The sequence below is a fragment of the Biomphalaria glabrata genome, chromosome 2 (assembly GCF_947242115.1).
Source record: "Biomphalaria glabrata chromosome 2, xgBioGlab47.1, whole genome shotgun sequence".
Lineage (NCBI taxonomy): Eukaryota > Metazoa > Mollusca > Gastropoda > Planorbidae > Biomphalaria > Biomphalaria glabrata.
In genome coordinates, this window is record NC_074712.1 from 55903239 (window position 1) to 55930775 (window position 27537).

General features: G+C 35.2%; 1 protein-coding gene across 1 annotated transcript in view; it reads left to right on the top strand.

Annotated features, from left to right (window-relative positions):
• The window catches only part of LOC106056184 (glucosylceramide transporter ABCA12-like), a 63383-nt gene extending 37831 nt beyond the window's left edge, over positions 1-25552 (top strand). The window contains exons 38-60 of the mRNA XM_056021506.1: positions 333-369; positions 538-755; positions 2775-2910; positions 3715-3973; positions 4114-4209; positions 4382-4609; positions 4920-5083; positions 5410-5470; positions 13658-13835; positions 14324-14439; positions 15407-15554; positions 15806-15924; positions 16075-16209; positions 16560-16671; positions 17472-17540; positions 18533-18639; positions 19006-19147; positions 19277-19411; positions 19532-19635; positions 20678-20770; positions 20857-20956; positions 21175-21312; positions 23372-25552. Of these exons, the coding sequence (XP_055877481.1) occupies positions 333-369; positions 538-755; positions 2775-2910; positions 3715-3973; positions 4114-4209; positions 4382-4609; positions 4920-5083; positions 5410-5470; positions 13658-13835; positions 14324-14439; positions 15407-15554; positions 15806-15924; positions 16075-16209; positions 16560-16671; positions 17472-17540; positions 18533-18639; positions 19006-19147; positions 19277-19411; positions 19532-19635; positions 20678-20770; positions 20857-20956; positions 21175-21312; positions 23372-23653 (3177 nt within the window). The 3' untranslated portion in view covers positions 23654-25552. The remainder of the gene's footprint in view (positions 1-332; positions 370-537; positions 756-2774; positions 2911-3714; positions 3974-4113; positions 4210-4381; positions 4610-4919; positions 5084-5409; positions 5471-13657; positions 13836-14323; positions 14440-15406; positions 15555-15805; positions 15925-16074; positions 16210-16559; positions 16672-17471; positions 17541-18532; positions 18640-19005; positions 19148-19276; positions 19412-19531; positions 19636-20677; positions 20771-20856; positions 20957-21174; positions 21313-23371) is intronic.
• The last annotated feature ends 1985 nt before the right edge of the window (positions 25553-27537 follow it).

A 27537-nucleotide genomic window follows, 5' to 3' on the forward strand; every position in this document is an offset into this window, starting at 1 on the left:
ACTTTTGCAGTGCTGAAGTGAAAATTAATTAGTATAGACATTGTATTTGTTTATTTGTTTCATAAAATTACTTTTACTAATGAATAGTTGAAGTAAAACTATATCAAATGGATTATCGTTATTAAAAGTCATTGAAATTGTATTTATTATGACTATAATTTTAGAAAAGTAAAAATTAATTATAAAGGTACAAAAAATTAATGTTGAAAATAATTTACTTTCTTTTCAACACATTTTTTTTTATAATCATTTTTTTTATTTCACTTTATAAAATATTTGTATCTTTAATGATTGTCTTGATCCATTTTTTTTTCTATTATTATTAATACCAGACACATGTTAATGACAATAAAGACTCAAATAATATGAGTAAGTTATTTAAATTCAAGACTAGAGTAGTTTAGTTAAATTGTCTTTTTTTTCCATTTTCAATTGTTTTTTTAATCTTTTAATTGATAATAATTCATGTATCTTAAAGCTTGTAATAGATATTCATGCCACATATTAACATTTTTAATGGAATTTACTTTTTTTCAGACTCAAGAATTATGAACTCCACTATAACAAGTTTTGTTCAGTCTTTATGCCCCAAAGCAGCACTGGTGGAACATGTTGGTACAGATCTTACATTTCACCTTCCCAAAGACCCAAAGGAACTAACTGTACCTTTTGACCAATTCTTCAGGCAACTTGACCAATCGTTGGACCATTTAAAAATCAACACTTATGGGTTGTCTGATACTTCATTAGAAGAGGTACTCAAGCTTTCATATCATTTAAACCTAAATCTAAATTATGATTGTTACAAACTTGTGTTTCTCCTAAGTTAATATGAGTCTTGGTCTTGCTATGTTGATGTTGTTTTTATGTTTTGAGCCTTTACTGGCTACAACTATTGAGTTTCTTTAACATTAAAAATTCTTGCTGGGCTGTTGAAAATCAATACATGACTTTATTGAGGTGAACCTTTCATGACATCATTCTTTATTAAAGGAGCTCTTCTCTTCTCCAAGGGACATGGGCTAACTTAAGTAAAATTCTAGTATACTCTTAAACAGGCTGCAGAGGAGGTTTTAGATTTACGCAGGCTCCTGGGTGAGTGTCATATGTGGGGCAGACAGGATTCTCAAGTATAGGCTATATATGCCATACCACAATGCTTCTGGGCTTGCCCCTCTCTAATGCTGGACGTAATACCTTTTTTTTTTGTACTTATACTTATGTACTTAATGCTTTATGCAGGTACCTATGATCACTTAATTGGTCACTTGGTTAAGTTAGAGTTGTTCTTATTCTCATCTAAATTAAATGGCCTTTAACCAGATAAAAATATATTTTTAGAATCCCTCTTCAAATTAAGAAGAAATTTCTGCACAGCGTATTGCAGTCTTTAAAGGCAGAGGCCCAGCATATTTGCATGATAGGCATATAGTGACAACAGAATCTCCCAATTATGGGCTCCCCCTCATGTAAGGGAGCCTGGAGCGGTTGCCCCAAATGCCGCCTCTGCAGGCTGGAACCTGAGTGTGTTCTTCTGAAGGAGAGGACATTAAAAGCAAAGCTAACTTACCTTACAAATTTAAACTTGTCTTCATCAGAGATAATAATGATTTTCTTAATGTCCTTTTATCTAATGCATTGAGTGAAATATTGCTATACAATAAGCAACAATCAAAATAAATGGACCGAAATATGACGAGATGATTGTTTTACACTATACCCAATAAGTATTTGCTTTTGATAAGTTACTTTAATTACTTTCAATGAAAAGCAAATAAAAAATGCAAAGTCTATTTTCAAAGTCAATACAAACATGAAACTAAGTGCTGAACCAATGAATGATACTTACATATTCCAGATATAAAGGCAGGACTAGGGAACACATTTTTTAATGAATGAAAATGGTGAATTAAATATAGCAAAATAAGGGACAGTACTGACCAGGGCATGAACCATTGACCCTCCAATTTGACATCTCCACCTTGCGGCAAAGCAGCTCCAAGTGAATAAACCACCAGACCATCTGGATCCCCCCCCCCCCCAAAAAAAAAAAAAAAGATTTTCTGATTAGTAGTGCCTAAAAAGTAAAAATATGCACTCTGTCACCCAGAGGTCAACTGCCACAGTGGGAGGTTTAGGTGTAGGATGTAACAATCTTCAATTCTGAAGGACATTCCAAAACATTTTTTAAAATAAATAAGATGATTTAGTTACAGCTAGCAGTGACTTTTTGCTCTAGCAGAAACTGTACAAACAAATATAGAAATGTTGTTCCTGATGAAACTTTAATTGTAGATTGCAGAGCTCACATGCATATTCACAAATCTTAAATCGTTTCTAAGTAGGATTTGAATATATGCCTACTGCTCCAAGTGATATTCTTAGTTATCAGTTATCACAAAGCCTTAAGCTATATCATAACAATCCAATGCTTAATCTGTTTCCTTTTGAAATCCCTATTTGAAATGTATATGTTTTTATTTTTAATGAATTAATTTTTTTCAGTCATGTCAGTTTCAACAAAATATTCTTCAATTTTCAATGTGGACTTTGTTTGAAACAATATTCTAGGCAACTTTGACAACCTTCATGCTATCACTGTTTCTCATTGATTTCCTTTAACTTAATAGTTAAAATGTCTAGAGCAAAGTAACTAGATTATAGCACTCACTTTATGTAGTCATGCATGGTCTTTCCTTTATGTTTCAGACTAAAGCAATCATCTTACATAGTTATACATGGTCAATATTTGATGTTTTATTTCACATGTCTAGGTGTTTCTCAAGCTGACTAAATCTGTTGATGATACTGTGGAGGACAGTATAGATCAATCTAGACTATATGTAGACTCTGGTGCTAGTGCTGCCTCGTCAAGTACTGAAGAACATGAACATTCAGAAACAGGTTCTGGTAGGTTGTGGCTAGATCTACTTGTCTACTTATTTTTTATAAGATGAAAAATAATCTAGAGATTATTATGCAGTTCAGTACTAACATTTAAATTTGACACCAACTAAAAATATATCAGAAAAAATTGTTTCTAAATATTTTTATATAGGCTCCTCCTGGTTCAACTTTACCTCAACTTTTTTCTTTTCTTTGCCACATCTACCAGTGTGAGAATAAATGATTATTTATAATTTTAACACATGGGATAAAATAATCATCATCATCATCAAACTCCATTTGAGTAAGGGCTTGAGAGGCTTAAATCCTCTCATGCAAAAGCCCTGGACAGAAACCCTGTTGTCTTGCGTAGTGCATACACATCACTATACAGGTCGAGAATTTTTGGTTTCCCAGACCTGTCTAGGCGGAGATCAGCAAGTCTGGGGCTGTCAAACAGAATATGAGACATGGTTTTCTTTTCTTCCCCACAGTGGGGGCACCATGAATCAAAATTTGGCAATAGCCATGAGAAATATGAGCCATCAGGACAGTGGCCTGCCTGCACTGTGCTATAATAGCTTGCTCAGGCCTGGACAGCCTCCACCACTGAGAAGTGCTGTCAGGGCGCCTCATGCGCTCCCAGACTCCACTGGCTTTTTGGGACTTGTCCCAGCACTCAAACTACCCTTCCACCTCTGTTTTTTTAATTCAGCCAGAGCAGGATAAAAATAATAAAATAATAGATTTTTTGTAATAATTGTAATCCTTAATAAGATTGTATAATGTAGTAGAGGTTTAACTTGACCTCTTTACACTTTATTTCAGACAATTCCCTTACTTCATATTTTGCACATGTCAGGAAACAAGGATTATCATTACTACTGGCTCAAGTCATTGCCCTGTTACTCAAGCGTTTCCATCATTACAGACGAAACTGGCGGATAATTCTATCAGCAATTCTTCTACCACTTTTATTTTTCTTAGTGGCTATTGGCATGGCCTCTGTGAGATATGCTGATCAGAATCCACCTACATTAGTATTGGATCCTTCAACTTATGGACCAAAATCGTATTCGTTCTTTAAGTAGGTTATAGCTATACACTCAAATGATGATTAAATGGCATTTTTAGTTAAAAAAGACATTTTTTTTAGTAAATAAAATGTAAGTATTAATTTCATTCATTTTACTATATGTAGTCATTGTTTGCCATCTGACATTGCAGAGACTCAGCTGGCAATGAAATGTCCAGAAAATATTTTGAGACCATGGTCAACAGTAATATAGGTTTTGGAACTGCTTGTATGAAAGGACAGCAGAGGTATACCTTAACTGCTCTTATTAATTTATTTAATCATTTTCAGTTTACTTTCAATCGGTATTAAATCTTTTGTTTAATATATCATCTTGATTATTTTGAGTTACTTATATTTTGTTTGAATCTAATTACTGAGTTAATTGTCAACTCCTATATGAAATCTTGTTTTGACCAGAAATCCAGTGTGTGTGGGCAACAGCTCATGGTACAACCACTCCCAGAAGCTTTACGTGCCCCAATGTGTTGATGCTAACCAGGTTCTCCTTGACTTGCCTTTTGTCTACACCATCAATGAGAAACACATACAGGCTGATAATTACATTCTGAACATCAATTCCTTTGGCTTTGACTTTAAGCTTCCCCCATATTTAATGATGACCTTCAAGGAGTATATGGGTAAAAGGTGAGTTGAGCTTTCCTTCTTTAGAATATTACATAATGGCGTGAAAAATATTTTCATTCTTTAATAGAGATAAATGTTGTTTTTTAATTATTAGGGTCATTCGGTTGTGGGAGGGACATTTAAACATACACTACAGTCTCCATCATGATCTAAGGATCTAAGATTTTTTGCCAAGTTTGATCAAGATTGGTCAAACGGTTTTGATTTCTATGCGGGACATACATACATACTCCTTACATTCCACTTTTTTGTATTAGATATAGGACATAAATAGAAACTATGTAGTAATTTTTTTTCCTCAAATTTGCAGATTTGGTGGTTGGTCTTTGGAAGCATCAAGGAACAATGGTTCTGTTACTCCCTATGCATGGTTTAGTAGCAAAGGATACCATGCCATGCCATGTTACTTTAATTCTTTGTCCAATATGGTTTTGAGATCAATGTTGCCTGATGGAGAAAATCTGGAAGAATATGGTGAGAAATTGTGTTTCAACTTTCTTCATCATTTAATGTGTTTAGATAATACTTGAAAGTACACACAGCATATCATGTCAATGAAAGTCAAAGTTTTATAATGAAATATATTTTTTTATTGATCTTATAACTTATAGATAGTCAAATTTAATCTGTTGTTATGACTGTAGACTGCAATTTTACAATGTTTTATGAAGGATAAGTCATTCATTCATTTCTCTTCAGGATTAATATTCATACTTTGTTGACTTCTTCATACAGAGACTTTTAACTAATATTGACTAATATTTAAACAGGTAATCTAATATTAATTAATATTTAAACAGGTATAACAGCTGCTACCCATCCACTAAGACTTAGTCGACCTGCCTTAACTGCAACTGATTTGTAAGTAAACAGTGTTTCTTTATTTTCTTTTATGTATTTTTCAAAACATATTATTGGTAAAAATGTTTTAAGGCCTAGACACTTAGCTGTATCTGTATTGTGCACTCTGTAAAGTATAACCACAGCCAGGGGCTTTGCCTGCAGCCATTTTGTCTATGGCTTTATTAGCTCGGTCCTTGTGGGTAGTTCAGTGATAGCATCCAGGGCTGAGGCAGAGACAGAGCTTGTTGTTGGGTAGAGCTCTTAAGCTTGGAGTAGTGTGCATCTGTTTGCTCTTGTCTGGGATGTTTTCACCTCTAAATGATTTAAACCATTAGCTCCTTCTAAAGTTGGAAACATTTTCCTGTTTTTGTCCTAAACCGTTGTAGAACGTTTCTAAAACCCCCTATACAATAGACTTGATTTAAACTTTTTAAAAAGAAGATTTCTGATTACAAATCATTTTGGAGATTACCGATACTGTTTTTAATAAAATCAGGAAGGTTTTTATTTTTTAAATAATTTTTCAAACGAACAGGCCCATAGCCCCAGTGTATAAGCCCCCACGTGGGAAAATGAGTATTTTTGAAGTTTTTTATATTCTAGTGGTATTTAAACGTATATATTTTTTAAAACTAGACATATAGTTCTATTTTTAAAGTTGTTTGTTTGTTTATATGTATTAGATCTTCAATTTGATTATTTTTTCAAATTACATATTTTTAAGGATTTTTTAAAATACAGAGTTATCCCTCCTTGCTTAGGACTTTGGAAGGGTTTTTTTCAACTGGAAATAGGAGCTATTGGGTTAAGAGGTGCTGACTTATTTTGGGAGGGTTCTACAGCCTTTTTAATTTCCATTGATGTTGCCTGTTTGGGATGCAAGCTGAATACTTTCACTGAGCCCCAAACAGTATTCATTGGCAGAGGAGTTCCATGCTGTCCTCTACATTTCTGCTCCAGCATCTTTCAGAGGAAGCAGATTGGGATTAGTAGGCTGCATCTTATGTCATGGGTCCCTTATGCTCTAATGAGAGGTGTTAGTTTATTTGATTAAGAGTTGTACCGGTAATTTTTCTTCCAAAGATGTCTATGTGTCTTTTGTAAGATGGACTCAAAGTGTTCCCAATTTTAGTGCCCCTCATTGGGGAAAAGATGCTATTAGTTTTGTGTGGAATGTCTGTCCATCCATATCGTGTTTAGATCTCGTAAACTAGAAAAGATAGTGAAAATATGACACCATAATATTTTATAACATTCAAAGTTCTGATGCAACGGCTACTTTTTTCTTTTCTGAAAGCGAAAAATCTAATTTTTTAAATCACTCATGCAAGCAGTTTTTTTCATAAAAATACACAACTTTTACAACTATTCACTATTAATAGTAGAAAACACAGGAGGCTCTTTAGAAGGGGAGATGACCATTTACCATATTTAAAACATTTATGCAAGTGGTTTTAGATTTTTTGTCAAAAAATTATTTTTTTTAATTACATTTGTATTGCTAAGTTATATAAGTTCTGTCATACTAATTACTACATTTACTCCAAAAAAAAAAGTTTTCTTTTTTTAAAGAGAAAAAATATAATTAGTATGCATATAACTTGGACATAATTTAAAACAACAATTAATAAGTAGTTTTTCATATCATCATATCATCCCTAACCCTAACCCTAACCCTAACCCTAAAACAACAATTAATAAGTAGTTTTTCATATCATCGCATGCTCCACGTGTAAAACGGACACCAAACACATTTGTTTTTACGGAAATGTTTTTTTCTTGAGGATTTGAATAAGAGATTGACCCTTTACAAAACAATTAGATCAATTAGATATTCATTATAAGCCAGGTTCACATCTAAGTTCACTTTTATCTATCCTTTGGTCTGCTGGACCGCTGGGCACCACACAAGTTCTGTCAAACTTCTTTCTCCATTCTTCTCTGTCACTTGTCTTTGATAGAATTTCATTCTGATGTTCTTTCTGAAAATATTGCAACCTGCCTTTTTACCTGCCTGGGTGGACCACTTTGAGGGCCGATTTTGAGTTTGTGTTTCCACTTAAACTGTCTTTGTAACCTTGTTCTTTGCTGTGTTTCCATGTGCATTTTTGTAGTCAGGCTCAAAAGATTCTGCCAACTTCTTCTGGAGAACAAGATGGCACATATTACTTTTATGGGATTGAGTTTCCCCTTTCTACTTGAATGGTGAAAATTTTTAGGCAAGAGGTTAATCTTACAACATACCAAGGAGTGATCTGTCTGCACTGTGATAGGGCTTTGTAAACCTGGCTAATTCAAGGCACATGTGTCTTACCATGATTAGATGTAGTTGGTGCCAATGTTTGGAGTGAAGATGCCATGTTATTCTGTGCTGTGGTTTAATCTTGAACTAGTGACACAGAGAGAATGTAGTGAGAAGACATTGAGTAATCATTGTCCATTTTCTTTAAGTTTTCTGACACCAAACCATCCAATATAGCTTCCCACATAAGAGTTGTCAGATTCAACAAATGAATTGAGATTGCCAAGGATTATATCCTGTTCAGTATTTGAGGATTAATTGAGAATAGACAAATGGTCAGTATAGAATGTGTCTTTGACTTCTGGTGTAGAACTCAACCAAGAAGCATAAGTACTTATCAAGGCATGTGCCCAATTGATGCGTTAAGCTGAAAAGACAGGAACTTTCTGAGTGTCCTTAACTGCAAAACAAACATTGTGCTCCATTGCTTTTACTCAGAAACCTTCTCCCAAATACTCTTTCCCCCTTCTGGTCCACAAAAGAGATAAACAAAGAAAGAAATGATATGAATAATTAAAGTGGATAGGAGAACTTTGGCAATTCCACAGATCCTGAATGAAAATCCTGCTGGACACTAAAATTTAAACTCAAAATCTTGGTTACCACAACCAAGCTTTTTACTACTCTGCCTGCTCAACTAGAGAAGATAAACTTTTCTATTTCATCCAGTCGGAAAAGAAATTCAGTGCTAGAAGGGTAAACTGTACAGAGAAATACAAACATCAAAATGTGAAAGACATTTGTGTATTTTATTCTCTGCAAGCTGTGTTATAACCAAATGGTCATTATCTATAATCCTGGCAGTGTTTTGTTAACATAGAGTTGAAGCTAGGTGCTGAAACAAATGATACATACATATATTAAACATAAATGAATGACAGCACCAGGGACCAAGTTTTTAAGAGAGAAAGTAGTGAATTAAAATGCTACGAAAATAAGGGCATGTGCCGACCGAGGCTCGAACCTGTGACACTGGATTCGACACCACCGCCTAGCGATAATGCACCAAGCGAAACTAGCCTCTAGACCATCGGAATGTCCAAAAAACATTCTTCTGATCCAGAGTCATTTCGCCCGTATGCAAATTACCACCCCAGTGGTCAAAGGTCACAAGCTCCAGCTAGCCCCTCCCCCACCCTCGCAGCATCCGTTCACTAACAACTTCGATAGAGCCGACACAGACAGCCGTTAGGCATGTATTAGACAAACGATGGCTCTATCTAATTGTTTATCTCTCACAAAGACAAGTGGACAACATAAACACATTACATATAGAAGCTTCAGTGGGTACGAGCAATAATGCTGTAAACGTAAATGTAAACATAGAGTTGAAGCTAGGTGCTGAAACAAATGATACATACATATATTAAACATAAATGAATGACAGCACCAGGGACCAAGTTTTTAAGAGAGAAAGTAGTGAATTAAAATGCTACGAAAATAAGGGCATGTGCCGACCGAGGCTCGAACCTGTGACACTGGATTCGACACCACCGCCTAGCGATAATGCACCAAGCGAAACTAGCCTCTAGACCATCGGAATGTCCAAAAAACATTCTTCTGATCCAGAGTCATTTCGCCCGTATGCAAATTACCACCCCAGTGGTCAAAGGTCACAAGCTCCAGCTAGCCCCTCCCCCACCCTCGCAGCATCCGTTCACTAACAACTTCGATAGAGCCGACTACTACTTTCTCTCTTAAAAACTTGGTCCCTGGTGCTGTCATTCATTTATGTTTAATATATGTATGTATCATTTGTTTCAGCACCTAGCTTCAACTCTATGTTTACATTTACGTTTACAGCATTATTGCTCGTACCCACTGAAGCTTCTATATGTAATGTGTTTATGTTGTCCACTTGTCTTTGTGAGAGATAAACAATTAGATAGAGCCATCGTTTGTCTAATACATGCCTAACGGCTGTCTGTGTCGGCTCTATCGAAGTTGTTAGTGAACGGATGCTGCGAGGGTGGGGGAGGGGCTAGCTGGAGCTTGTGACCTTTGACCACTGGGGTGGTAATTTGCATACGGGCGAAATGACTCTGGATCAGAAGAATGTTTTTTGGACATTCCGATGGTCTAGAGGCTAGTTTCGCTTGGTGCATTATCGCTAGGCGGTGGTGTCGAATCCAGTGTCACAGGTTCGAGCCTCGGTCGGCACATGCCCTTATTTTCGTAGCATTTTAATTCACTACTTTCTCTCTTAAAAACTTGGTCCCTGGTGCTGTCATTCATTTATGTTTAATATATGTATGTATCATTTGTTTCAGCACCTAGCTTCAACTCTATGTTTACATTTACGTTTACAGCATTATTGCTCGTACCCACTGAAGCTTCTATATGTAATGTGTTTATGTTGTCCACTTGTCTTTGTGAGAGATAAACAATTAGATAGAGCCATCGTTTGTCTAATACATGCCTAACGGCTGTCTGTGTCGGCTCTATCGAAGTTGTTAGTGAACGGATGCTGCGAGGGTGGGGGAGGGGCTAGCTGGAGCTTGTGACCTTTGACCACTGGGGTGGTAATTTGCATACGGGCGAAATGACTCTGGATCAGAAGAATGTTTTTTGGACATTCCGATGGTCTAGAGGCTAGTTTCGCTTGGTGCATTATCGCTAGGCGGTGGTGTCGAATCCAGTGTCACAGGTTCGAGCCTCGGTCGGCACATGCCCTTATTTTCGTAGCATTTTAATTCACTACTTTCTCTCTTAAAAACTTGGTCCCTGGTGCTGTCATTCATTTATGTTTAATATATGTATGTATCATTTGTTTCAGCACCTAGCTTCAACTCTATGTTTACATTTACGTTTACAGCATTATTGCTCGTACCCACTGAAGCTTCTATATGTAATGTGTTTATGTTGTCCACTTGTCTTTGTGAGAGATAAACAATTAGATAGAGCCATCGTTTGTCTAATACATGCCTAACGGCTGTCTGTGTCGGCTCTATCGAAGTTGTTAGTGAACGGATGCTGCGAGGGTGGGGGAGGGGCTAGCTGGAGCTTGTGACCTTTGACCACTGGGGTGGTAATTTGCATACGGGCGAAATGACTCTGGATCAGAAGAATGTTTTTTGGACATTCCGATGGTCTAGAGGCTAGTTTCGCTTGGTGCATTATCGCTAGGCGGTGGTGTCGAATCCAGTGTCACAGGTTCGAGCCTCGGTCGGCACATGCCCTTATTTTCGTAGCATTTTAATTCACTACTTTCTCTCTTAAAAACTTGGTCCCTGGTGCTGTCATTCATTTATGTTTAATATATGTATGTATCATTTGTTTCAGCACCTAGCTTCAACTCTATGTTTACATTTACGTTTACAGCATTATTGCTCGTACCCACTGAAGCTTCTATATGTAATGTGTTTATGTTGTCCACTTGTCTTTGTGAGAGATAAACAATTAGATAGAGCCATCGTTTGTCTAATACATGCCTAACGGCTGTCTGTGTCGGCTCTATCGAAGTTGTTAGTGAACGGATGCTGCGAGGGTGGGGGAGGGGCTAGCTGGAGCTTGTGACCTTTGACCACTGGGGTGGTAATTTGCATACGGGCGAAATGACTCTGGATCAGAAGAATGTTTTTTTGGACATTCCGATGGTCTAGAGGCTAGTTTCGCTTGGTGCATTATCGCTAGGCGGTGGTGTCGAATCCAGTGTCACAGGTTCGAGCCTCGGTCGGCACATGCCCTTATTTTCGTAGCATTTTAATTCACTACTTTCTCTCTTAAAAACTTGGTCCCTGGTGCTGTCATTCATTTATGTTTAATATATGTATGTATCATTTGTTTCAGCACCTAGCTTCAACTCTATGTTTACATTTACGTTTACAGCATTATTGCTCGTACCCACTGAAGCTTCTATATGTAATGTGTTTATGTTGTCCACTTGTCTTTGTGAGAGATAAACAATTAGATAGAGCCATCGTTTGTCTAATACATGCCTAACGGCTGTCTGTGTCGGCTCTATCGAAGTTGTTAGTGAACGGATGCTGCGAGGGTGGGGGAGGGGCTAGCTGGAGCTTGTGACCTTTGACCACTGGGGTGGTAATTTGCATACGGGCGAAATGACTCTGGATCAGAAGAATGTTTTTTGGACATTCCGATGGTCTAGAGGCTAGTTTCGCTTGGTGCATTATCGCTAGGCGGTGGTGTCGAATCCAGTGTCACAGGTTCGAGCCTCGGTCGGCACATGCCCTTATTTTCGTAGCATTTTAATTCACTACTTTCTCTCTTAAAAACTTGGTCCCTGGTGCTGTCATTCATTTATGTTTAATATATGTATGTATCATTTGTTTCAGCACCTAGCTTCAACTCTATGTTTACATTTACGTTTACAGCATTATTGCTCGTACCCACTGAAGCTTCTATATGTAATGTGTTTATGTTGTCCACTTGTCTTTGTGAGAGATAAACAATTAGATAGAGCCATCGTTTGTCTAATACATGCCTAACGGCTGTCTGTGTCGGCTCTATCGAAGTTGTTAGTGAACGGATGCTGCGAGGGTGGGGGAGGGGCTAGCTGGAGCTTGTGACCTTTGACCACTGGGGTGGTAATTTGCATACGGGCGAAATGACTCTGGATCAGAAGAATGTTTTTTGGACATTCCGATGGTCTAGAGGCTAGTTTCGCTTGGTGCATTATCGCTAGGCGGTGGTGTCGAATCCAGTGTCACAGGTTCGAGCCTCGGTCGGCACATGCCCTTATTTTCGTAGCATTTTAATTCACTACTTTCTCTCTTAAAAACTTGGTCCCTGGTGCTGTCATTCATTTATGTTTAATATATGTATGTATCATTTGTTTCAGCACCTAGCTTCAACTCTATGTTTACATTTACGTTTACAGCATTATTGCTCGTACCCACTGAAGCTTCTATATGTAATGTGTTTATGTTGTCCACTTGTCTTTGTGAGAGATAAACAATTAGATAGAGCCATCGTTTGTCTAATACATGCCTAACGGCTGTCTGTGTCGGCTCTATCGAAGTTGTTAGTGAACGGATGCTGCGAGGGTGGGGGAGGGGCTAGCTGGAGCTTGTGACCTTTGACCACTGGGGTGGTAATTTGCATACGGGCGAAATGACTCTGGATCAGAAGAATGTTTTTTGGACATTCCGATGGTCTAGAGGCTAGTTTCGCTTGGTGCATTATCGCTAGGCGGTGGTGTCGAATCCAGTGTCACAGGTTCGAGCCTCGGTCGGCACATGCCCTTATTTTCGTAGCATTTTAATTCACTACTTTCTCTCTTAAAAACTTGGTCCCTGGTGCTGTCATTCATTTATGTTTAATATATGTATGTATCATTTGTTTCAGCACCTAGCTTCAACTCTATGTTTACATTTACGTTTACAGCATTATTGCTCGTACCCACTGAAGCTTCTATATGTAATGTGTTTATGTTGTCCACTTGTCTTTGTGAGAGATAAACAATTAGATAGAGCCATCGTTTGTCTAATACATGCCTAACGGCTGTCTGTGTCGGCTCTATCGAAGTTGTTAGTGAACGGATGCTGCGAGGGTGGGGGAGGGGCTAGCTGGAGCTTGTGACCTTTGACCACTGGGGTGGTAATTTGCATACGGGCGAAATGACTCTGGATCAGAAGAATGTTTTTTGGACATTCCGATGGTCTAGAGGCTAGTTTCGCTTGGTGCATTATCGCTAGGCGGTGGTGTCGAATCCAGTGTCACAGGTTCGAGCCTCGGTCGGCACATGCCCTTATTTTCGTAGCATTTTAATTCACTACTTTCTCTCTTAAAAACTTGGTCCCTGGTGCTGTCATTCATTTATGTTTAATATATGTATGTATCAGTGTTTTGTTAACTGTCTCAAACTTGGCTACACTTAGATCTAGGTTTTATTATTATAGAAATCATTTTTTTTTTACTTTTATCATTTGCTTTTATTACAGACAAGGAGATGCTGTTGATGGTGGTTTGTCTATTGTTGTTGTCCTAGCATTCAGCTTTATCCCTTGTAGTTTTATCCTCTACATCATCAATGAGAAGGTAATGAAAGAAAGACAACTCCAGAACATAAGTGGCATTGGAGTTATCACCTATTGGGCTGTAGCCTTATTTTGGGATATGGTAATTTTTACACCTTCTTTCTCTTCAAATTGAGACTGATTAATCATTAGGTTGTAATAAAAGTCAAGAAATATAAAGGTTGTACATTTGAGCTAAGAATTATGAGCCTATTTGTTGTATTATCCCTTTATTCATTCAAATAATTATAAAGAGTCTGAAAAAAAACAGAAACAATTTTGAATTTGTAAATTTTTATTAAAGAAGGTATCTCCTTCTTCTATCATAAAAAGATCGAAAAACTTATTTGAAATAAAAGCTTGAAAACTGTACTGCATGAAATAGTCTGTTTCTTTTTCATCCATCTGATAAATTCTAATAGGTGACATACATAGGAAAAGTAGTGACACCCCATTAACCATCAACCACAGAAATGGATGAGCTTGACATCATCTGCCCCATAGATCCCGTCAATTTCTCCCATGTAACCTAATGGGCTTATACTATTCGTGGTGCTTCTAACTGACCTACATTGTTTCTATCTCCTCTAGCTGATCTACTGTTTTACCCTTGGACTAGCAGTTGCACTTGTGTTGATCTTAAAGGCAGACTCCTTTTATATTGAGGATAACTTGTCAGGTTTTGTTCTAATTGTGCTGCTGTATGGGTAAGTTCATGTCTTGTTCCTGCTATGTTATATGTTAAATATGTATCAGACATTCTCATTTTTAATGTTAATAATAATAGTAATAATAATTTACTTAGATCCTCCCTTGCCATTCGGGATGTCATGTTTTACATGTTTCGGATGTTCCTTCAGAGTTGAAGATAGTTTACTTCCTAGTCCAAACCTCCCGCAGGACGACGGGGGATGGGAGCGGGCAGGGTTTGAACCCTCGACCGTCGATAAATCCGAACGACAGTCCAGCACGCAAACCGCACGACCAGGCAGCCATCCAGGTGGCAAGCTGTCTTCTTAAAGATCTGTCACTGGCAATGTCTGAAATCTCTTCCCACCTGGTGTCCACTGCTCTGATAATATTAAATAAATCTTTTTTATTCTTAAAAAAGAAATGTGTCTTACTAATGTGCATTGGATATAAAAAAAACAGTATGACAAAATATATGTGAAGTTTACATCAAAAAGTTGGATTTTATTCAGTGATTTAATTTCCAAGGGAACAAAAGAGTCCTTATGTTTGTTTTTTGTGATCAGTGTCTTGTTTCATCTATGTGATTGTAAATGTTAAAAGTCTTTTTTTTTGTTAAGAATGTTTTACATGAATTTTCAAGTGGGGTTGTTTGTTGCCAATGGTCTTACTAATAGAATAATGTTAATGTAGACTTGCATGGAAAAAAATACACTATTTCATCACAATCTATCCTCACAGTTTAAGCTCAACACCCTTTTAAATAGTATTGTACACTTCTATATTTACATCTAGCGAATTGAAAATTCACCAAAAGTTTATTTCCCTTATGTTACCAGAGACCCAGTAAAGTTAAGAATAATGATATTTAAGATACCCAGTAAACATAAGTTATATTTTATGTGTGATACAAAGACACATAAAGACTAAGCAACAGTTTTTATGTCTCAATATAATAGTAATTATGGCTTTTTTTTTTTTCAGTTGGGCCAATATCCCTTGCCTGTATTGCCTGAGTCGTTTTTTTACCAAAGGAAGTACTGCATATCTTGTGACATTGTGTATCAATGTATTTCTTGTAACAGTAACAATAATATCTCTCTTTATAATGTTACTGTACAGAGATATTTCTGTAAGTTTGTCATTTATTTATTTAAATTCTGTTTATTCTATCATGCACCAACAAAAATGATCAAAGACTTTATTTTGGATATTCTTATATTTACTTTTCAGACTAAAAGTAGTAGACATGATTTGATACAAACCATATCAGACTATTGTAACCAGCATATATATTTTGTATATTTGTAGGGGGAACATACAATCCTAGTATCAACTTTCAATGTAAAATCAATATTTACTATTTCTCACCATCTTTTGTAGACTGCAAGAGTTCTCTATGATTGGTGCAAGTATATCTTCCTCATCTTCCCACAATATGCACTAGGTCAAGGTCTTATTGACATGACAGCAAATACATATGCCTACAAACTCATTATCAGGTATAAACATTATGTACCATCGTTTTCTATTTATTTTTTCTTTTACAATGCAAGTAAGAACTGTTACATGAGAATTAGCAATGGTAGGGCCTATATAACATATTTTACTGTAATTTATGAACTTTTATAAGTATTCTTTTTCTTCCAAAGGTATAATGATGTCAAATATGAATCTCCATTCTCAGCTGACATTTTGGGATGGAAGTTACTTGCTCTGGCTATTGAAGGCTTCATTTTCTTCATTTTAAATATTTGTTTAGATGCTTTAAAAAGCCCAAAACTAAGGTTGGTTATAATGTCAAATTTTCAGAAAGCTTTCTTATATTCTAGTTCTTGGTAATGCAATGCTCTGTAGACTAGTTGTTTCTATTTATAATGTATTAAATTTGAGAATTTATTATTTTTAAAAAATTAATTTTGAAATATTTATTTTATTATTTTATAACTATATGTAATATTTGTTTAAAAGCCTATATAAAATATAGGGCATTTTCTTAAAGTAATATCATTAGCCCAATAAAATACTAATTTGTATTAATGTATTAATTTGTATTATTAATTATTTGTATTAATACTATTTGTATTACATGACTCATAGGTCTATTTTATGTTATTTCTTTTGTGATCACCTTTAGTATACCATCAAGAGATAATTTAAGCCAAGAAGATGAAGATGTTAAGAGAGAGAAGGAGAGAATTCTCAGTGGTTCTGCCAATGATTTGTTGATAGTCAGTGACCTCTCTAAAGTGAGTGTAGAATGAAGTATCATTGTTTCTTTTATTGTAAGTATTATTTAACAAGGAAAACACATCCCAATTCTTCTATCCTTGGGCAGGTACAAAATAGGAAAAATCATTATTTGTTTTATCTTGTATATCTGTTGTTGTTTTTTTATCTAAGTCGTAATTTTAATGCAAGTATTTCTATTGATTGAAGAATAGAAGCATGGGCATACAAAATACAATATGCCTCTAAAGGGATTGTTTTTTTAATGTGAAATTTTCCTTGTGTAGCGGGGAGGATAAAATGTACTGAGTTTCCAAACTTGACTGGAAAGGCTGCCAAATCAACAGATTTAAAAGAAAGCAAGAATATGGCCACTGTCCCTTTCTGCTGGCATCCTTAGCTGAAACCTGGGTTCGCATCTACCCCTTGAAGCCATATTTTGTAGTCATTGTGTACAGTTTCATTGTGTTCTTGGATGGATGCAGTTTTTTTTTGCCTGTAATCAAAGGTTGAAATCAGCCTACACCTTGTCTTCATCATTTATTCAATTCTGTGCCAAACCCACCACACTTGTAAAAGCTGGTTAGAATATGACTCAAGTCTTATAACTGACATATTATAAAGTAAAATTGGTTGGTTATTGTGTTTTCTATATGGCACCCTCATTAATCTTTGGTTTTACAATTACTTTAATGTAAAATTATTTTCTCATTGCACCACTAGGTCTTTCAGTGAAACTTCACTTTTATATAAGTACTTTTTTTTATCATACCAGTTAAGAGCATGCACCCAGTTTATTTTGTCATTGTCATTCTATTAGGTCTATAGAAGAAATGGGAAAGACTTTATGGCTGTCAATCACATTAGTTTTGGAGTTCCAGAGGGAAAGGTAACATACATTAATATTGAGATTATTTATAATGTAGCTTAGTTAGCCCACTATATGTAGGATTTAATAAGGAAATTTTTTTTTTAAATTGATGAAATGAAATATTGTGTGGCATTTTATTTGATAAGTTTTTTTAAAAGGTTTATGGACAAGGTGTTTAAATCTAAAGCTATTTGTGCATAGTTATGCCATTATTTTTTTTGTAAAAAGAGATTTTTGCCATTAAAAAAATATAAATGCCAGTTAATGTGCTTCCTAAGGGGTTCTATGTTAACTTTCTGATCTCTGTAAAGTATTAATTTCTTGTGTATGAAACTTCAGATTTAATATTTTAAAAAATTTTATACCACATCTTAGTGTGCTTTGGTACAATCTTTTTTGTAGACAGGTTAGTGTGTATCTCGCGGGAAGGTTTTTAGCCTTTAGTTGCTCATCAAAATCTACTCAGCTAGAGTATAGATTCTAACTCAAGCTCCCCTTATTAGGTAGCCAAGCAGTTTATGCCAATCAAGCCACATTTCAATTAATGATTCATTGTATATAGGTTTTGTATCAATTAAAGATTAAATAGTTAAATATTCTTAATATTTAAACCAAAAATCAAAACATTTAAGACAAAATCAGTCTTTTTGAAAAAGTTCATGAGACAAAATCAAAATTTTGAAAAGGTTCATGAATTGTTTATATAAATGTTAAAAGTAAGCATCATATTAATTTGAGAGCTAGACAGAGTGGAACCTCCAGGGAACAAGATGTAGAGGAAGACCAAAAAGAACCATATTAGATGAAGCAGAGAGGACAGGAAAGAGCTGGGAAGCCCTAAAAAAACTAGCAAGAGACCATGGAGAGTGGCATGTTTTTACTGAGGCCCTATGTTCCATGAGGAAATCAAAATTTTAAATTTATTTATGTATTGTTTGTGCGAGTTATAGTGTAATTCAATAGTAGTAATGAGAAAATGTTTCTAAAGTCATGATAAAATGTGTTAACAGTGTTTTGGGCTTCTTGGTGTTAATGGAGCTGGGAAAACTACTACATTCAGAATGCTTACTGGAGACTTAAGAGCAGAAAGTGGAACAGTTACAATTAAAGGAAGAAGGTGAAACATGATTTTCAAGTTGCACTCTTTATATCATAGTTTATATTTTCAATAATGATTATTTAATAACAGGGTTATTAATAACAATGTCCACATGCTAGGACAAATTTGTACAAATGCTCCTTCTTCCCTACGGCTATTAGACCATAGAATGGGTTGCCTGAGCCAGCCAGGAAAACCAGTTATTTGACAGAATATATTATATATTATATTATATAATATAAGAAAAACACTTGAATACTAAGATTTGTTATCTCAATGTTAATTCATGTTATGAGCTAGATTTGAAATAATTTATTTTCCTATATATATATATATTTTCCATTTCTGTGTTAATTTAATTTTGTTTGTTTTTTTACTTTTTAGCCTGACCCAAAGAGAGGGAAATTTTGGACAAAATGTTGGTTATTGCCCACAAGAAGGAGGACTTGATGAATACTTGACAGCAGAAGAAATGCTTTACTTTCATGCTCGTCTTCGTGGTTTTAATATGGAACAAACTAAAATAGTGAGTGATTGATGGTCATATATCTAAGAAACACAACTGCTTCTTACATGTTTTGAGCTACTTTATAAATTAACTGTCAACCAAGTAATTTATTGAATCCATTTTCAAAAGAATGTCCTAATATTTCAGCTTGTGCCAGATCTGCTAGAGCAACTTGCCTTGACTCAATACAAAAATAATGCTGTCCATACCTATAGTGGTGGCACAAAGCGTAAGCTATCACTAGCTATAGCTCTACTGGGAAATCCATCCATTTTATTTTTGGTCAGTATTTAGTTTACAAAGCTGATGCTCATTTTCAAGGCTTAGTTGCTAATGCTATGCAGTGTTTAACTTAACTGTTGAGTAATTATACAGCTTATTTTTTTTTTTATGTGTGCACAGGATGAACCAACTACTGGTATGGATGCTGCCACTAGAAGGCTTGCTTGGAAATGTCTTGCTAGAGCTAAAAGAAATGGTCAATCAGTCATTCTAACATCTCACAGGTAGAACTTATTTTTTAAACCTTTTTAAGCAAGGAATTTTTAAAAACTCTTTAATTCCCTTGAAAATTATTAGTTAAAAAAAAGCAACTTTAGCCCTAACTTTGAAATATTTGAAAGTTTAACATGTATTACATGTATATAACTCTTTAGTTATTTGGTATTTTTGAATATTTTTGTGAAATGCACTAGTATAAAACAAATATAATTTCATTATTGATTTTAATAATTTTTTGTATTACTGTTCCTACTAACTCACCAATCTTCAGACCTTTATGTGTTGAGCCACACCTTTACATTCATTCCCTTCACTATTCAGGTCCAAGAAGATGAAATCATCATCTGATGAAATAATCAATAATTCACTTTATCAACACAAAATACTATTAGGTTACAATCATGCAAGTACCATATGAGAATCTTTCTGTCACCCAAAATCAAAAGCATGCTTCAATTTGAAACCTTAACCCTTAAAGTGCTGAGCTGTTTTACAATGAGTGCATGCAAAATGGAATTACAATTCTGATGTTTAGAGGCTAAACTTCCACACATGTTTTAAGGGTTAAAGGTGTCGCTTAAAAAAAACAACAGATCTTCTACACAGCTATGTGTGTCATATCTCAGTTCATTGACAAGTTCTTAATATACACATATATGTAACACTTAACAGTCTTATGGGACAAATTAAACAAATGTTAGGTAATGCAAGAGTTATAGAAAGGATAGACAGTTGTGTTATTACAATAATTTTATTTTTTTATTTTGATCTAACAATTAATAACCTAGGAATATGCACAATAATTATAGGTATTGTCTTTGATTCTGAAGATTAAGCACATGTGCAGGGTTTTAAATGACCATGCAAACCCAGTTACAACCTGCAAATTTTGCCTTTTTTAATAAACAAATCCTCAGGATTATCTTTCTGTCATCTGGGCCTGTCTTTGGCAAGGGTCCTTCTTTGAGTCATAAATGTGTCACACTAAAACAATGAAGAATATAATAATTAATATTTTATATTTATTAACAAAAATACTTTCCTCAGTATGGATGAATGTGATGCCTTGTGTTCTGTTATAGCCATCATGGTGAATGGACAGATGAAATGTATAGGCAGTCCACAGCACTTGAAATACAAGTAAGCTACTTTAAATTCCTTAATTTGATTTTTTTTTATAAGTAATTTGTGTATACCTCTAAACTTTTAAAATGTCTTATCTACAGGTTTGGGGATGGCTACACAGTCATAATGCATTCTGGAAAAAGTAATTTGAAAGACATTGTCAGTGATTTTGTTACTAGATTTCCAGGAACAATTATCAAGGTATTGTGCTTTTCTCTTGGAAACTTGTGCATTTGTTTGCATTTTTATTGTTATTATTATCATATAGTAGTATTGCTAAAGCAGACTAATGTAGTAAAACCAAATTTTCATTTCTTTGAACCTATAAAGCTATCTTACCTGTGACTCAAATTGAAAGCTTATAATTAAAATGGAAGTTTGATATATTTAACTTGTTTGCAAATCTTATTCTATTGTAGGCCAACCATCACAGTAGTGTAGAGCTCCATGTACCTAAGCACTCATGTTTCATTGCGGACATATTGGCAGCTTTACAGACAGCACAAAAGGATGAAATAATTGGATACTACTCACTGACACAAACAACCCTTGATTCAGTAAGTAGTACCAACCAGTCAAAAATCATGCCTGCACTACATTAGAATAATATCAAATTGTCATTGCATTATCTAGACTTTGTGAAAAATATACCAAACAAAAAAAAAGTGCTCTGGCCTAAATGATCCAAAAACAAAGAGAGTTAGTGTTGTATACAAAGTCAGATGTGGCCCTCAAAGAGTCCACCAATTGTTGTGTGTTTAGTAAACAATGCAGCTAAAGAGACCGGCTTCAATATTTTCCACATGTATTTTAGAAGCTATGAAGTACAAACTATCAACTACCAAAATTCATCCACCCATCATACAGAATAGAAAAGTGCAGGGTGAAATCATTGCTGACATGACTGCATGACTGTATTTCTTTGATTGTTGTACCCCTGACTGTTATTAATATTACTAATATTAAAAGTGTTCAATAAACTGATTAATATGTAGATATGGTTCAGTGTGAGCCTGGTCTACCCAATGTGATTCATGGTTGACCTACAAAGGGGTTGGTGAATAATTAAATTTCTTGTTCATTGTCTTAGGAAAAAAATGTTGTTTCACGCTCAATTATTAGAGTGCACTTGTAATTAAAAACATTGTGCACTGATTATTGCATCTTGTTATTAAAATGTTATTACAAAATTAATTCTTCTTTCTTTTTTGATAACTAAAATTAACTTATTTGGTAGATTGTTAGTAGCTTGTACATCAGAAAACACATTAATTAGTAATATATATTTCACTTTATTTTGGTAAGTATCATAAAAAAAAGCCTCTACTATTTTTACTATTAATGGTAAATTGCTTGCAAATGGTGTTTTTGTATGAAAACAAAAACAGCTTACATATTTAATTTACAAAAAAAAAATGGTTTGCTTTTTGTTTTTAGAAGATAAAATCCAACCATTGCATCTAAACTTTACTAGCATCAAAATATCATGAGGGATTTTCAACATCTTTTCTAGTTTTTGAAATCTAAATGTGACAAATGGACAGACAGACCAACCATACTAAACTAATAGTGGCTTTACCCTTTCTGGGCCTGCTTAAAATTGGGACAGATTCATGATTATAACCTAGAAATAATATACTTGAAATCCGTTTATTCTCTCCCCTGTGAAATAATACTTTTGGAGAAACTCTAATGGATAAAATGAATGGAAAGATAATGGGAGTAGATACTTATTGAAACTTGTCAATATATTCAGCAGATAACCAGAAGCTCTACTTTTATCACTTAATATGGAAGGTGATCCCATTTCATGTTAAATAATTCTACTTATAATATTTTCATACAATTATTTTGACACAACAGACAAATATTAGACACTAGAAAATGTATGGTTATTAGTTATCATATTTATGTCCTCATCTTTACAATACCTCTATTCAACTTCATGGATTCTAAAACCTAACCCCATCAGGGCTCACTAAAAAATCTGGGTGGACACGAATCTTGAAAACATCTCTAAGATTTTCCTAGAAATTTGACAGTTGATTTATATCATTGGGGAAAGAATGACTAGCTCATTGGCCACACTGGGAAAACTCTGGTTTAACCATTTTAGTTCATTAGCCATTAAGAGAAAATGATTGCTCTATATAATTTGCTTCAAGGAGTTATTGTCTTTTTAAAAAAAGTATTTTTAAATGTTTTTCTTGTTTAATGTTATAGAAATCCTATGTAAAGTTTTTGTTGTTGTCTTTTTCTTTTGTCCTTTACACACCTCACCAATGTGAATTTTTTAAAAGTACCTTTTAGACGAATCCACCATAAACACTCTTTACTGAATAATGGTTATACTTCAAAATACATTACCCAAACATTCTGCGGGCTGACAACTACTGCAGGACAGGATTTAAAGCCTACCACATTAAGTGGACAATTTCATCAGCTATTATGAAACAAATCCAGTGGCCAATGAAGACAATTGCTTAAGTTTCAGCATCACACTCTGTATAGCATCAATTAAGAAACTAAAATCTAAAATAAAAGCATTGAAGAAATATATTAACTATAAACTACTTGGAAGAACTTGTTACCAATCTAATATTGAAATTGTTTCAGGTCTTCATTAGTTTTGCCCAGAATCAATCAGAGACATTTCAGGAACAAGTGATTACGAGAACTAGTTCTATAGAAGATGCAAGTGATTCTTTGGTGGACACTTTGTCTACGTCATCTGGTTACAGTAAGTCACCTCCATTGAAGAATATCACTGAAGGAAGTCCAGTAGTAGAGAACCCTTATATCAAGGAAAATTTGCTGTTTGCTCCTGCTATTTCTTACAATCAAAGAAATTATATTGTAAACATACAGCTACAGGCAAAACCAGATGTTAAGGCTTAACATTTATTGGTGAGAATGATGCATTGGATTAAAATAAGTTTGTGTGCAATAACAAAAATGAACTATTTCACAATAAATATTATGTCCAGTGGTTTTCTAAAAACCTGTTACCTTATGAAATTATAACCATGACAAGTTTGTTTTTTTATTAAATGGAAACAATAAAGTACTGAGCATAATTAAAATAGAACAACGTTCATAAACAATTACCTTTGTCATTGAAGTGTAAATATTATTGTATAAAATTTTTGTTTTTTATTGTTCTCTGTTACAACAAGAAATACTATCTCTGATGAACATCATGGAGTTTTGTCTCTAAAGTTAAGATGTTACACTGCTATTATACAAACTAAATTTGTAAATAGCTATCTTATATTAAGGCCTGTGTTTTTTCTGATGTATGGGTCTTGATATTAAAAATATCAGTTATGTTCTGAACTGCTGACTGCATACTGTTTTCAATTATTTTAATTTAATTTGAAATCCAAAAGTGCAAGAAATGTTTATTCTAAATTTTTAAAGAACAAATTTCTTGGGTGCCTCCTTTTCAATTATGCACCCTGGAAACGTGGTGTCATTTCCTGAATAAACTATCCCTCCTGGGGACCATGTCCCCAACCCTCTTTTCATGAGCAGCATTTCAAAAGTTTCTTAAAATTTAGTTTTTAGGCATGACAAAATGGACTCTGAAGCATATAAAAGCACTATGGACACTTACTTTTGTTGAAATGCTTACAGTTTTTTCCTGTACAGATTTTCTCATCGGGTTTGCTGAAGGCAGAGTTTGGGTAATTAGCAGTTTACTACTACATCTAGTTTCCACTGAGATGATGCTTCTAGATGACAAATTTAACATTTTCTTCTAGTCTCTGGCCATCTAATTCTTCTTGTGTATGAATGATCTCTCTCTGACCATCTAATTCTTCTTGTGTATGAATGAAATACTGTATTGAGCATGTGCACAAAAATATCAGGGTAAAATAATGTGTAAATAGTGTGGATGGATTTTTTTTATTGCAGAGAATGAAAAATGTTGAAATTGTCTACTTGTATTAATATTCTAACCTTTTTATTTATGATGTGCGATGTAACTATGAGCTTAAGAATTAATTCTATCAATTAAACATAAGACTTTTTATTTTTAAATAACTTCAGCTCATATTTCCATAATGATGCTCACTGTTGACTTGTTGACAAAACCTCTGTTTTTAAATGGTATTTACTGTTGCTTATATCCAAATATTGTGCATAAAATTTTATGTTTATTTATTTTATTTGATATTTTACCTACTTAAATTATGAATTTACATAATGCTTTTGAGATGAAATGTCATCTATAATTCCATTACAAACAATAAGGTAATTATATTTTAACAATATATTTATATATATATAAAAACAAACAGAAAATTGACAGTAATTTTTTTTTTATTCTTTTGTAATCAAAAACAAAAAGTAGTAAATTACAAAAAGTATTTGATTCGTCCTTAATCTGTATACATTGAAGAGTTTTCCAGAGGATCTTGTATGAAGAAATACACTTCATTGTTACACAGTCAAATACTACCACAAATAAAATATTTTTTACAAATAATGTTATTAAAGTATTTTTCATGACTTATTTTACTAGTCTGACAAAAATTGTTTTATAACAATTAAAGGATATCTATTATTTACACAATTCCATTAAACTGAAATAATGGGGTGGTAAAATTATAATGTGATCTTGGTGATGTGCATAGACAAGACTTTCGCAGCATATGATATGCAAATAAATGGCAAAAAAAATTATGATCAATAGCCAACAGGGCTTTAAAAAGGGCATCAGTATTGGGGGTGAAAAGCTGACTAGTGTCAGTAGTTTCAAATATCTCAGAGCTATTGTCTCTGGAACAAAACCTGAACTACTGGCCCACATTGCACAGTCCACAGCAGCCTTTTAAAAACATAAAATAATATGGAAAGAAAAAGGCATAGCCCTCAGCACCAAAATCAGACTGATGCGCTTCCCTGTCATGGCCACATTCTTATATGCTTGTGAGTCTTGGACTGCAGAGATAGAGAGGAGGATCCAGAAATGGAATTGAGATGCTACAGAAGGATCCTAGGTATCACATTTAAAGACAGTATCACAAACCAAGAGATTAGAGACAGGGTTACTGCAGCAACTGGACCCCATGATGACTTGCTAACATCACAAACCAAGAGATTAGAGACAGGGTTACTGCAGCAACTGGACCCCATGATGACTTGCTAACATCACAAACCAAGAGATTAGAGACAGGGTTACTACAGCAACTGGACCCCATGATGACTTGCTAACACCACAAACCAAGAGATTAGAGACAGGGTTACTACAGCAACTGGACCCCATGATGACTTGCTAACACCACAAACCAAGAGATTAGAGACAGGGTTACTGCAGCAACTGGACCCCATGATGACTTGCTAACACCACAAACCAAGAGATTAGAGACAGGGTTACTGCAGCAACTGGACCCCATGATGACTTGCTAACACCACAAACCAAGAGATTAGAGACAGGGTTACTACAGCAACTGGACCCCATGATGACTTGCTAACACCACAAACCAAGAGATTAGAGACAGGGTTACTACAGCAACTGGACCCCATGATGACTTGCTAACATCACAAACCAAGAGATTAGAGACAGGGTTACTACAGCAACTGGACCCCATGATGACTTGCTAACATCACAAACCAAGAGATTAGAGACAGGGTTACTGCAGCAACTGGACCCCATGATGACTTGCTAACATCACAAACCAAGAGATTAGAGACAGGGTTACTGCAGCAACTGGACCCCATGATGACTTGCTAACATCACAAACCAAGAGATTAGAGACAGGGTTACTGCAGCAACTGGACCCCATGATGACTTGCTAACATCACAAACCAAGAGATTAGAGACAGGGTTACTACAGCAACTGGACCCCATGATGACTTGCTAACACCACAAACCAAGAGATTAGAGACAGGGTTACTACAGCAACTGGACCCCATGATGACTTGCTAACACCACAAACCAAGAGATTAGAGACAGGGTTACTGCAGCAACTGGACCCCATGATGACTTGCTAACACCACAAACCAAGAGATTAGAGACAGGGTTACTGCAGCAACTGGACCCCATGATGACTTGCTAACACCACAAACCAAGAGATTAGAGACAGGGTTACTACAGCAACTGGACCCCATGATGACTTGCTAACACCACAAACCAAGAGATTAGAGACAGGGTTACTACAGCAACTGGACCCCATGATGACTTGCTAACATCACAAACCAAGAGATTAGAGACAGGGTTACTACAGCAACTGGACCCCATGATGACTTGCTAACATCACAAACCAAGAGATTAGAGACAGGGTTACTGCAGCAACTGGACCCCATGATGACTTGCTAACATCACAAACCAAGAGATTAGAGACAGGGTTACTGCAGCAACTGGACCCCATGATGACTTGCTAACATCACAAACCAAGAGATTAGAGACAGGGTTACTACAGCAACTGGACCCCATGATGACTTGCTAACATCACAAACCAAGAGATTAGAGACAGGGTTACTGCAGCAACTGGACCCCATGATGACTTGCTAACATCACAAACCAAGAGATTAGAGACAGGGTTACTGCAGCAACTGAACCCCATGATGACTTGCTAACACCACAAACCAAGAGATTAGAGACAGGGTTACTACAGCAACTGGACCCCATGATGACTTGCTAACATCACAAACCAAGAGATTAGAGACAGGGTTACTACAGCAACTGGACCCCATGATGACTTGCTAACATCACAAACCAAGAAATTAGAGACAGGGTTACTACAGCAACTGGACCCCATGATGACTTGCTATCA